The sequence below is a fragment of the Chrysochloris asiatica genome, unplaced genomic scaffold (genome assembly GCF_000296735.1).
Source record: "Chrysochloris asiatica unplaced genomic scaffold, ChrAsi1.0 scaffold00340, whole genome shotgun sequence".
Taxonomy (NCBI): Eukaryota; Metazoa; Chordata; class Mammalia; order Afrosoricida; family Chrysochloridae; genus Chrysochloris; species Chrysochloris asiatica.
This window is the reverse complement of record NW_006408858.1, coordinates 1,663,482-1,675,475: the sequence shown is the minus strand read 5'-3', so window position 1 is coordinate 1,675,475 and position 11,994 is coordinate 1,663,482. Positions and strand designations below refer to the sequence as shown.

The window sequence follows — 11,994 nt, the reverse complement described above, 5'->3', positions numbered from 1 at the left end:
GTCCGCAGTCGCCTGCGCCACCTTAAGGGGCGTGCTGACATCAGCGCGGCGCCGCCGTCGCCGCCGCCCGTGGGGTGGGATTTCCTCTGCCGTTGCAGTCGCCTTGGGTCCTGCGCCGCGTCCTACCCGCCCGGCTGCCCGGCGCTGGGGAGGGATGCGGCGGCGCGGCGCCCAGGATGCCCCGCAGCCCCGGGACGCGCCTCAAACCCGCCAAGTACATCCCGGTGGCCACCGCCGCTGCGCTGCTTGTCGGCTCCAGCACCTTGTTCTTCGTGTTCACGTGAGTCCAAGCTGGGTGGGCGGCGGGCATGGGGGACAAGGGACTGGGCCGGACGGGAGTTCCTGTAATGGGCAGACTAGCTAGGCTGTGATTGCGCCCTTCCCAGGGAGGCAACAGAGGCCCCTCCCCAAGGTGCCAGGCAGGTCCTGGGTGTGAGGCTCTGTGTATAGTAGCCTCCCAGGGTGTGGCTACAGCTCTTCACACCCCCACGGGGACGTGGGCGCCCTGAGCCACCAGCTCTCTCTGCAAGGAGTCCCCAGGCTGCCTGGCCTGGGCCAAAGCCCAGATGTGCCGTGTAGGTGTGGACTTGGTGACACGTGCCTGCCCCTCAGACGTGGGTGGGTGAAGTGTACTGGGCCCTCTGCCCTCCTATGGCCACACTGCAGAGTCTAGGCCAGGCCACACCTAGGGATAGATTTGTACAGCCTGTCCTGGGGCAAGGGAGCGTAGGTGGCATCGAGGGTTAATCACGGAACTACTAGTTCGAACCCACTAGCCACTCCACGGGAGGAAGATGAGCATGCTGGTTTCAGTAAAGATTGACATTCTTGGAAACTGAGCAGTTCTACTCTGCCCTACAGGGTGGCTGAGTTGGAATCCACTCAACAACAGTGGAATTGGCTTGGGAATTTTGGTTCTGGGGCAGGGTACTGGACCCCTCGTGAGATCAGCTTTTAGGATTGGGGCAAAGGGTAGGCATGGTCCTGGGCCATCCAGCCTCAACTCTGTATCTGAGAAATGGACTGGCTTGCAGACCATTTCCTTGGCAATGCAGACAAGGAAACCTCGCTGTGGTTGTGGTGTTTCCCAACCCCAGGATCATTCAGGCATGAGAAGAGGGTGAAGGGACTCCCGGCTTCAACCTTGAAGACCTACAACCACCTCCTCCATACAGCCAAGGAGGAGCCCAGGGGCTAGACTGACAGCTTTCCTGGGGACTGAGGCCTTGGTGGGGGCAGGGGTGGGGGGCGGGGTGCCCACAGCTAGAAGGCATGTACCCTGAGGCAGTGACTGAGTGAGTGAGTTTGAAGCTGCCTGGGCGGGGTCCCCTCTCACTTTAGCAAGAGTGAGTGTGAACTGAGGTAGGAACCCTGGGGTGGGCGCTGAAGACTTTGAGAGTGTGTTTAAAAAAGGCCTGTGTGGATGGGCTTATTTCTGGATTGGACAAGCAGGCATGTTTCTTGTCACACAGATTCTGCTGGCCCCTGGAGGCTGGGGAAAGGAGAGGAACAGTGGTGGGTGGGATCTGGGAAGCAGGTCCTAGGGCTACAGGCCAAGGGGAACGGGTCCTGCTGGGGCTTTTGGAGGAAGGGTATCCCACCCAGTTCTGGTCCTGTCCCAGAGGCCAGGTAGAAAGTGTGGGAGTCTTGAAGGTGGACGTCTTGGTGGTGTTCCCAGTGGTCCCTTGACTAGTCTGTTTCGGTTTGTCACTCCTCAAATGCTATTCAGCTTCTTTTTCCCAGACTTTAAAATTAACTCGTGTTCTCTACTGAGATGGGGAGATGTTTTTTTTAAGCAATTAGAGTCCACTGCACCCCTATCTGGGTTCCTGCGACTGGCTCCTCTCTTCCTGGGCTCCCCGTGGCACCTCCTGGGGCCATGCTGGAGTATGCCTGTTGGCTCCCTAGCCTGATCCCTTCTATTGATTCCAGATGTTTAAAACACTGTTTGTGGCACCTGAGGGACTGTCACATGACTATTCCCTCAGAACTTAACCTGCCCACAAATATTGGCCTCACTTTGCCACATGGCATTTCTTCCCTTAACTTTGTTCCTGGAAGCTGGGGTTCCAGTTTCAAAGGCACAGTGCTGTTTAGGTGTGGGAGTACTCCTGCACCTCTCCCAGCCTTGCATATGCCTGCTTTGGGCTCGACTGACATGTGTCTAGAAGAAGGGGCTCTGTCCTGTGGAGGGTGTGCAGTGGTCATCTACCAGAACCTCAAGAGCTCCATTCACCCCTTGGTTCAGGGTTCCCCTGTATCCTGACCCCAGCCAGCCCTGCTTCCTGGGCCCACACAGTTCTCCTGGCTGAATGGCCCCTCTGAGATGGCTCAACTCCTGGGACATGGACTCTGCTAGGGGATAGGGTGGACACAGTGAATTGGGAGCCCTCAGCCCTCTGACTGCTAAGGACTCCTGCCTCCTTCGTGGGCTTCTGCATTTGTCCGCACTGTGGTAGTCCCAGGTGCCTCCTTTGTGCTGAGTTGACAGGTGCCTATGCAGGTGGTAGTCTCTGGGTCACTCAAGGTGGGAGTCTGTCTTATTGGGGGTAGGACCAGTAGGGCCCCAAAAGGCTCTGGATGCCAGAAGGATGTCCATAGGGGGTACCCCTCTTCCTACTCTCACCCTGGGGTGCACACCACCAGGTGGGCTTCCAGGGAACCTCTTTCCCCTAGATGTCTTCCTGGATTCCAGCTGCCCTGTACACTGGTACATTACCAGGCTGGCCAGGTGCTGGGCTGGCTCTGAGGGTCTCCAGGCAGAGTCTTTGCCCTGCTCCTACTTCCTACAGAGCACTCTCAGCATAATGACTGATGGATACCCACTGAATGTCAGCAGTCTGTCTTGGATGTTGGATGTTGGATGCAACATGGCCAGGCTGCTAGGATAGGTTGGCTGGTTCCCAGTTCATTCCACAAACAATGACCCCAGCAGGTGCAGGGAACCACTGACTGGGGCCACATGGGGAGGTGGTACCTGCATTTGGAAACAACTATGGACTCTCCCTCATGGAACTAGCTGTGTGTGGCCCTTTGGAGCCTCAGTTTCCCCATTTTCCCAGGGTATCTGTAGGGGTCAGATGGGTGGCTGAGTGCCCTGGAGCTGCAGCCAGAGGCCCTGCCCAGCAGCAGCCCAAGACAGACCGCTGCTCCACTGGTTGTGAACAGCTCCCTGGGGGAAGCACCACTCTCAAACGTAAAGAGTGTTAATGAAAGCCCTGATTTCAACGGAAACGTCTGATTTAAAATTTTCCGTTCCACTTTTAGCTGTGACACACAGGCTACCCCTGTCAAGCACCTCCCTCCCAGCAGTTGGGTGGCATCTCCCTTCCCCAGCCAGGCAAGGTTCAGGGCTTTGACTTGGGTGGGGCCCCTGTCCGTGGCACGTGTCCTGACCCGTGGCCTTGACATTGGGGAGCGGACGGTGGGTGGGTGGGTTAGGGGGGAAGGCCCGGCATATCAGAGCTGAAACTTCCTTTGACTTGCAGCCTGGCCTGTGGGAGAGAGTGACAGGAGAAGACTGCTGCCTCCCCCCCAGCCTGGTAGGGGTCTGGGGCAGGGCATATCCTGCAGGCCTGATGTCCCATCACAGCCCAGAAGACCTGTGGCCTTGTCTATCTGAGGACTTGGATCTGACAGACTCAGGGTTGAGGGACAGGGGGCCTTCTCAGGGTAGCCCTCCCCAGAGCAGATATGAACTAAGCACTCCCTGGTTGGTGGGCTTGCTGGGTATGAGGAGGGGTCCAGAGAATCTGAGAGCCTGCCCAAGGTGTGTGCTGGGCGCATGTCTGGGAGTGCAGAGGGTGGAGGTCCACCCGCATATGTGTCTGTTCACATGTGTGAAGTGTATGCCACTGTCCAAAAGAGCATGTGTTCCCACATATGTGTGGTCTTGTGTGTGCACCATTGTGCACACATGGGCATGGTTATATACATGTATGTGTTCACACATGGAGTATGTCTTACCACTGGGTGTCTTAATTGCGTTTGTGTGTTTATGTATGTGGGCTTGAGTGGGCTGTCCATATGTGCATAGGTCTACCTGTCTTTAGAGGGAACTTTAAGAAAGTTCATGGAAATATTCCATGATCTTTTAGTTCCGTTTCCCTCTGAACTTTTTGAAGCTCCCTTATATGGCTGTACGTACGTATCTGTGCATAGTGCATCTGCACATGTGTATCCTTGTCTTGGTGAGTGTGTGATTGGGTGCTTGTGTATATGCACAGGCTCCTGTGTACGTGTGTTCATACATGTATGTGTGTGCATGTCTTTGCCCATGAATGTCCACTGTTTCGTCTACACACGTTTCCTGAAGCAGTTGAATTTAGGGACTTAGTGCTTGGAGCTCTAGTATGACACCCCTGAAGGGTAGGGAAGGGGATAAGAGCATGGGAGCCCTTGGTCCTGGTTTCAGTTGTGCCTAGGGCACTAGGGATGGCAGGGGGCTGGGCAGGGGTGCAAGGAGGGCTTCAAGTCACAGAGGACTGGGGGCCCCTCCCTACAAGCCTCTGCTGCCTTCTCCTGGTTTGATGAGCCTTTGATGGAAAGAGACCACCCTACACACCCAAACAGGAATCACTTGATCACAATGCTGCAGGCCTCACTGCTGTCCCACCTACCCAGGCAGGTTCCAGGGGGGAAACCCAGGGTAAAGGGTACAGGTTGCTTGGGCCTGTGTGCCATGAGTACTGATGAGTGTGGGGAGTTTGCACATGGGGTTCAGCTCCACCTGTATGTGTGCCCCTACAGGTCTCAAGGGTTAGGAAGCACAGCCCAGCTCAAGGTCCCAGGTGTGTGACTAAGCCCTCAAAACCTCCTCCTCTTGTCTGCAAAATGTGGGCAAAGAGAGCAGTGTCTGCGAGGGTGGGATGTGCTGAGTAGGCCAGCAAACAGCCACACTCTGAGTCCAGCAGAGGCTAGGCCAGGTGTCTGCTTATTCATCCCGTCCTCCACCAGGGCATGCAGTCCCAAGTGTGAAGGGGCACCTGTAGTTCATTGCCCTGCTGCCCTGATCTCGAAATTCCTCATCTGGTTTCAGGAAGTGGCCTGAAGTTTTACTTTGTGTGAGCTTCATAGCCAGTCCTTTCCAGAGGAATGTGGCAAGGCCACTTGCACTGATCGGCTCTTTTAGGTGGGCTTGCCCCATTCCCTGTTGGGGGCGTCTTGCCTCCCTGCCAAACCGATGCCTCCTGCCCTGCTGTGTAGACCCCTGCAGGGGCCCAACGGCTCCTTACTGAATTGCCACAGACACATCAGCCCACAGGATGGGGAGTGTGGAAAAACATCTCTAGGGACCAGGGCAGAGGTGACAGAGGCAGAGTGCTCCTGGCAGTGGGGACTGTGTGGCGGAAGCCTCGTGTCCTCCTGTGTGTGCCCACCTCTCACCTCCTGAGGCTGGGCCTGGGAGAAAGAGCAGGGATAACTCCCGCCCCGCTGGGTGTGCTGCCGTGGGAAGTAGAGTCTTTAAATAGCCTTTTGCTTTTCACTAAAAATAGCGACGTTCTGCTGCATGGAACACGGTTGCTCAGGCGCATGGCTGGCTTCTGGCCAAAGCAGGCATGGGTGCCGGCGTGGACAGCATGCCAGGGCATGTCCCCATCAGTGGAGCCGCTGAGGGGCTCATAGCAGGGGACAGACCCCTAGACCCCTCTGCTCCTCAGAAAGGCAGAGCTATTTGGGCCCGCAGGTTCATCCAGGAACTGGAGGAGGAAACGTGGAGGCCATGAGAGGTCAAGGGGTTTCTAGGAGCAGAGTGGCAGCAGAGTGACCCCCTCCCCCCTGCCGCCCTGGGAGCTATGCCCAACCAGAACGGCAGGCTGCACGGAAAAGCCCAGGAAGGCTTTGAGGAGAGGGGGTGCACTGGAAATCAGGTGATGAAAGGATGTGAAGCAGTAGTGAGTTCCACTTCTCTGGAGTTGCTGGGGCACTGGAGACTAAGGGGACAGTAGCCCAAAGTAGACCAGGAGTGACGCCCACTCATTTACCGTATAAGGATTGGGGGCTTCCAGAATTCCTCACACCCCAGGATCTCCCTGATGGGGGGCTCTTGTTGAGCTGAGGACAGGTCACCCTAGCGCACAGGCAGTGCATCTTGTGAAGGGTCAAGGATCTTGCCCAGCCCCACCACCAGTGTAAGGTTGAGATGTGGCCTCGCTGTGGGATCCCCTCCTGGATAGTGTGACACCCAGACCCATTGGCCTTTCCAAGCCTCACTTTCCTCAGCAGTGTGCTGAGTCATTAACAGCGTGTGCACCTCTGAAGTGGCTTCCTGGATCAGAACTGGCCCTTGGGGACAAACATCGCCTTTGTGGCTGAGTGAACACATGGCAGACCTCTAGGCTGAGGTGGCAGCCTACACACACGGACAAATCCTTCTACACAGCCCTCCTAATACCCTCCTGCACCCCCATCCTGCTCTCTGCTTGCTGTCCACTACAGGTGCCCGTGGCTGACACGAGCTGTGTCCCCAGCAGTTCCTGTCTACAATGGCATCATTTTCCTCTTTGTCCTGGCCAATTTCAGCATGGCCACCTTCATGGACCCTGGTGTTTTCCCACGAGGTAGGGCCCCTTGCCAGGGCAGCTCATCTCCTTTTGCTAGAATGTGAGTGATTGACACGGGAGACCCTTAGGGATGGCCTGACTGGGGGACCTGGAGGAGAGTGAGGAGTAGCTTCTCTACCTAGGAAGTCACCTCCCTGCCCCTCTGGTCTGCAGCGGACGAGGACGAGGACAAGGAAGACGACTTCCGGGCCCCGCTGTACAAGAATGTGGATGTGAGGGGTATCCAGGTCCGCATGAAGTGGTGTGCCACGTGCCACTTCTACCGCCCACCCCGCTGCTCCCACTGCAGCGTCTGTGACAACTGCGTAGAGGTGATCATCTGCCACCTGCCCAGCCTGGCCTGTAGCCCTTTCTCAACTTTGTCCTCTACCCTATGTCCCCCCAACCCTCACCCCTGTGGAGCTCCCTCTTGTGGGATTTCCCTGACGCTCTACTCCCAACCAGGACTTTGACCACCACTGTCCCTGGGTCAACAACTGCATTGGGCGCCGCAATTACCGTTACTTCTTCCTGTTCCTGCTATCGCTCAGTGCGCACATGGTGGGCGTCGTGGCCTTCGGCCTTGTCTATGTGCTGAACCACTCTGAGGGCCTGGGAGCCGCCCACACCACCATCACGTATCCTTGGCCCCCACGCTCTCAGCCAAAATTCAGCAGCAGACCAAGGGACACGAATCTGGGGCTCAGAGGGGGGTGCTCCGGTCCCTAGTTGGGTGGGCAGGCAGGTGGGGGATTTGTCTGTAGGCATCTGCTCTGTCCCACCCACCATGGGGTCCCCCACGTCCTCCCTATGCTGTTGGCCTTAACGGGCCAGAATGGCTGTCATGTGTGTGGCTGGCCTCTTCTTCATCCCTGTCATCGGTCTCACCGGCTTCCACGTGGTGCTGGTCACGCGGGGGCGCACCACCAATGAACAGGTGCAGACTGCATGGCCGGGGATGGGTGTGGGTGCTACCCTCAGCTGGCTGGCCTGGGCATCTCTGATGGGAGGAGACTTCTGTCCTGCCTCCTGTGCCCCCCTGACTCTGGACACTCCACCAGCAGAGATTCAGGGTCTGGAGGCTCCACCCCTCCTTGTAGGGTGGGCTCGGCTTCCCAGGGCTGACTCTGCTTTCCACCTCTCTGCCCTGTTCTTGACATTTGATGGCCAGGTTGACTGAGGGGTCCACCTTGTATCTGCAGGTGACAGGAAAGTTTCGTGGGGGTGTGAACCCCTTTACCCGAGGCTGCTTTGGGAACGTGGAGCATGTGCTATGCAGCCCCCTGGCACCCCGGTGAGACCTGGCAGGCAGACTGGCAAGGGATCCATGCTGGGGGGTGGAGTGGGCAGTCAGGACCCTTGAGCCTGATTCGTTCTAGCCTTGGTGTTTGGGTGGGCTGTTGACCCCTGCCCTGTACAGGTACATGGTGGAGCCACCTCGACTGCCACTCACTGTGAGTTTGAAGCCACCCTTTCTCCGGCCCGAGCTCCTGGAGCGAGGCATGCCACTCAAGGTCAAGCTTAGCGACAATGGGCTGAAGGCCAGCCTGGGCCGCAGCAAGGTGAGCGACCTGGGGTGGGTAAGAAGTGAGGTGAGAGTCAGAGTCAGGGAGCAAGGAGCCAGGCAGGTTGCAGGGGTGTGGAAGAGGTAGGCGAAATCATCACTGACTAGCTAAGAGTTATCTGTTCTAATCCATCCAGAGGCACCTCAGAAGACAAGCCTGGCAATCTGTTTCTAAAACACCACAGCCCAGAAAACCTTGTGGAGCACAGTTCTACTCTGTACACATGGGGTGTCACAAGTCAGAATAGACTCAGCGGCAAAGAACAGTAACAGGAGAGGTGGGAGGGTGGGGGGGCTGGGTGACTCCTGGGAAGGAGCCCCCCAGTTAAGCTCCGCGTCTCATTCAATCCTGCCCACACCCGATCCCAACCTCTCCCAGTCCAAGGGCAACCTGGATCAGCTGGATGAAAAGCCCATGGACCTGGGACCATCTCTGCCCCCGAAGGTAGAGGCGGGCACTTTTAGCAGCGACCTGCAGACCCCACGACGGGGCAGTGCTGGTGAGGTGGGGGTGGCCCAATGGGCATGGGGTGTGTGTGGAATGGTGATCCATCCAGCCCCAATCTGACCACCATCCATCTACACAGAAAGTGCCCTGTCTGCACAGAGGCCCAGCCCCCCAACACCAGCCATGTACAAGTTCCGGCCTGCCTTCTCCACGGGCCCCACGGCGCCCTTTTGTGGCCAGGGAGAGCAGGTGAGGCAGGCCTGTCCCTATCAGGAAACAGGCTGTGGGTGCCTGTAGGACCCCACCTGGTGGTGTAGGGTGGACAAAGGAGGGCAAGCAGGGCCTGGGTGGGCTGGCACCAATCGTCCCTCCATTAGCTGTGTCGCCTGTAGGCTCAGTAGGCAGCCGCCTCCAGGAGGATGCCTAGAATTCCGTCCTGAGTCACTCTGTAAGGCCCACAGGGAGACTTCTGAAGAATTTGGAATTTGAGAAAGAGCCATTCTTTTTCCTGTACTTTCATGATAGGGCATTCAGCTGCCCTGGGAACTCCATGAGACAGCTGGGCCCTCCCCTCCCCTGGTCCGCATGTGTTTGCTCTTCTGGGCTTCCCTGTGTTTCACAGCAGGGGTCAGGCTTTAGGCTCCATCTCCTCCTTGGGATTGTCCTGGCTCCCACAGAGGATGGCCAAGTGTGCAGAACCATGTTGGCCCACTCTCCCCATCTGCACACCCTCAGATTTTGAGGCTCCATGGACTCTTGCCCCGAGCCCAGGCCTGTGTATCCCAGAATATCTAGGAAGCCCTCCTCCCCGTGTGCTGTGGCTGCCCTGAGTGCAGGGCCTGGGTGCTTCCTGCTCCTGCTGTACAACTAGCTCCCTACTCTCTGGCTGGTAGGGATCAGGCGTGGCTTGAGATACTACTGTGCACCCTGGGCATGTGACTATGAGACCTCTGGCTTGCCCACCTCCACAGCCTTGGCACAGCCTCTCCTGTTCTCCTCTGCCCTGTCCTAACTTCCTTGGGCTGGGAGAAGTGGCTGCGGACAGACTCGAGTTTAGGTCTGGAGGCTGCCACACAGTTTACCTGTCAGCAGAGTTGTAGCCACCACCTGGGCAGAGAGGCAGGAGGACATGGGGAGGATACTGTGTCATCCACAGCCAGCAAGGTGGCAGGTAGGTAGTAGGTAGACTTGTGCCTCCTCTCCTGCAGATCCCAGGGCCGGACTCCCTGACCTTGGGGGATGACAGCATTCACAGCCTGGACTTTACATCTGAGCCCAGCCTGGACCTCCCCAACTACTCACCCGGTGACCTGCACACAGCCTACCCCCCGTCCCCTCCGCTCAGCGCCGCTGATGCCTTCTCAGGCGCCTTGCGAACTCTGAGCCTCAAGGCTGCAGGCCGGCGGGGTGGGGACCACATGGCGTTGCAGCCCCTACAGGCTGAGGGCGGGCCCCCCACGCCCCACCGAGGCCTCTTTGCCCCCCACTCACTGCCCAACCGCAATGGCAGCCTATCCTATGATAGCCTGCTCAACCCCGCCTCTCCTGGGGGCCACACTTGTCCTGCCCACCCCTCAGCCGGGGTGGCTGGCTACCGCTCTTCCTACCTGCACCCGGGAGCTGTGGGTGAGCCTCCCCGGCCCCCACCCCGCAGCTTCAGCCCCATGCTGGGGCCCCGGCCAAGGGAGCCGTCACCCGTGCGCTATGACAACCTGTCCAGAACCATCATGGCTTCCATCCAGGAACGCAAGGACAGGGAGGAACGCGAGCGGCTGTTACGCTCCCAGGCCGACTCGCTCTTTGGCGACTCAGGCGTCTATGATGCACCCAGCTCCTACAGCCTGCAGCAGGCCAGTGCACTGTCAGAGGGCCCCCGCGGCACCCCAATGCGCTACAGCTCCAGGGACGACCTCATGTCAGGGCCTGGTTTTGGGGGGGCCCGCAACCCCGCTCTGCAGACCTCACTGTCCTCCCTGTCTAGCACGATGAGCCGGGCGCCCAGGACATCTTCCTCATCTCTGCAGGCCGACCTGGCCAATTGCCATGCCCCAGGGCCCCGGCCAAGCAGCGGCCCACACAGGTCGCCTGCACGCCATGGACCACCTTCCCCACCCAGCACCCCACGCTCACCCTCCTACGCAGGCCCCAAAGCTGTCTCCTTCATCCATGCGGATCTTCCCGAGACGCCGCCCTCACTGACCATGCAGAGGTGGGTGTGCCAGGGGTTGTGGTGAGGGGATCCCCAGCTGCCGGTGGCTGGCTGACCAAGCCCTTGGGCATGGGCTGGGGAGGCCCATTTCGGCTTCTGGTTCAGGGCTGTGTTGGGGTGAGCAGACCTCCCGCCATCTCAAAGGCTCCTGGGCAGCCTGTGTTGTAAATCAATGAAGGGGACAAGGTGACCCTTTTCCAGGACCCCCAGGCACGTCTTGAGCCCAGCACCTGCATTCTCTCCAGGTGATGTGGAACGTGCAGGGAAAGGCCCTGGGGCATGCAGTGAGGGTGGGGCTGTACCTGTACCCAACCCGGGGAGCCTGCTCAGGCCTCTCCTGGGCCTGCCTGCTGTGTGCCCTGGGTAGACCATATAGCCCTGCCCACAGATGGGGAAACTGAAGCTGGGACCAGGCCCCCAGTGGGGATGCCGGCCCTGCTTGTGGGACTGTGCCAAGCACCACTCTGGATGTACACCGCTTCTCGGCCTGGCAGACCTGAGGGTGGGCTGAGGTGGAGGCTGAGGCCACACGGCCAAGAAGGGACTGGATGTGCAGCTGTGGGTGGTCCATGTTATGGGAGGGGGTCAAAGAGCCTGAGGGCCCAATGTGGGTCTCAGGAGCCCAAGATGGTCAGAACTCCCTTGGTCAACACTGGCAGGCTGGAGCATAGACTCTCTTTCCTGAGGTCTTGGGGGAGGTCAGCCAGGATCACCCCTAGGTCCTCAACTCAGTCCACTTGACTTACTGGGTTCTCTGTGGTCTGTGAGGAGGGACCACAGGGTCGGGAAACTAATGGTGATAGCTCTTTTGACATCCTGGCTGGTCTCTGGAGGCACTGGACTGAGCCGAGGCTTGTCCTTCTGCTCTGTGACCGAGCAGCCCCCCTTCATTTCCGGGTAAGACCACAGAAACTCAGGACAAGGACTTCCCAGGGTCCTACAGAGCCTGTGATTGTGTCTGAGTCTGTTTGATGTCCTGTTGCCTCCTGTCTGCCTGTCCCTGCTGTGGTCCTTTGTTCACGGTTGTGCCTGTGTGTGTGTGTGCTTGTTTTGATGCAGGGACCACCCTCAGCTGAAGACCCCCCCAAGTAAGCTTAATGGGCAGTCCCCAGGCCTGGCCCGCCTGGGGCCTGTTGCCGGCCCCCCAGGACCCTCCGCCAGTCCCGTCCGGCACACGCTCGTTAAGAAGGTGTCCGGCGTTGGGGGAACCACGTATGAGATCTCGGTGTGA

General features: G+C 58.5%; 1 protein-coding gene across 1 annotated transcript; it reads left to right on the top strand.

Annotated features, from left to right (window-relative positions):
• The first annotated feature begins 176 nt into the window (after positions 1-176).
• ZDHHC8 (zinc finger, DHHC-type containing 8) lies at positions 177-11,994 on the top strand. The gene is made up of 11 exons (XM_006875818.1): positions 177-280; positions 6,439-6,560; positions 6,717-6,874; positions 7,008-7,180; positions 7,377-7,479; positions 7,745-7,836; positions 7,963-8,104; positions 8,486-8,606; positions 8,694-8,803; positions 9,763-10,763; positions 11,823-11,994. Exons 1-11 carry the CDS (start codon positions 177-179, stop codon positions 11,992-11,994), a joined length of 2,298 nt encoding a protein of 765 aa, XP_006875880.1.

Coding starts and splice junctions, on each gene's coding strand:
- ZDHHC8 (XM_006875818.1), top strand. CDS start 177: ATGCCCCGCAGCCCCGGGACGCGCCTCAAACCCGCCAAGTACATCCCG. Junction 281..6,438: donor ACCTTGTTCTTCGTGTTCAC/GTGAGTCCAAGC, acceptor TGTCCACTACAG/GTGCCCGTGGCTGACACGAG. Junction 8,804..9,762: donor TTTGTGGCCAGGGAGAGCAG/GTGAGGCAGGCC, acceptor CCTCTCCTGCAG/ATCCCAGGGCCGGACTCCCT.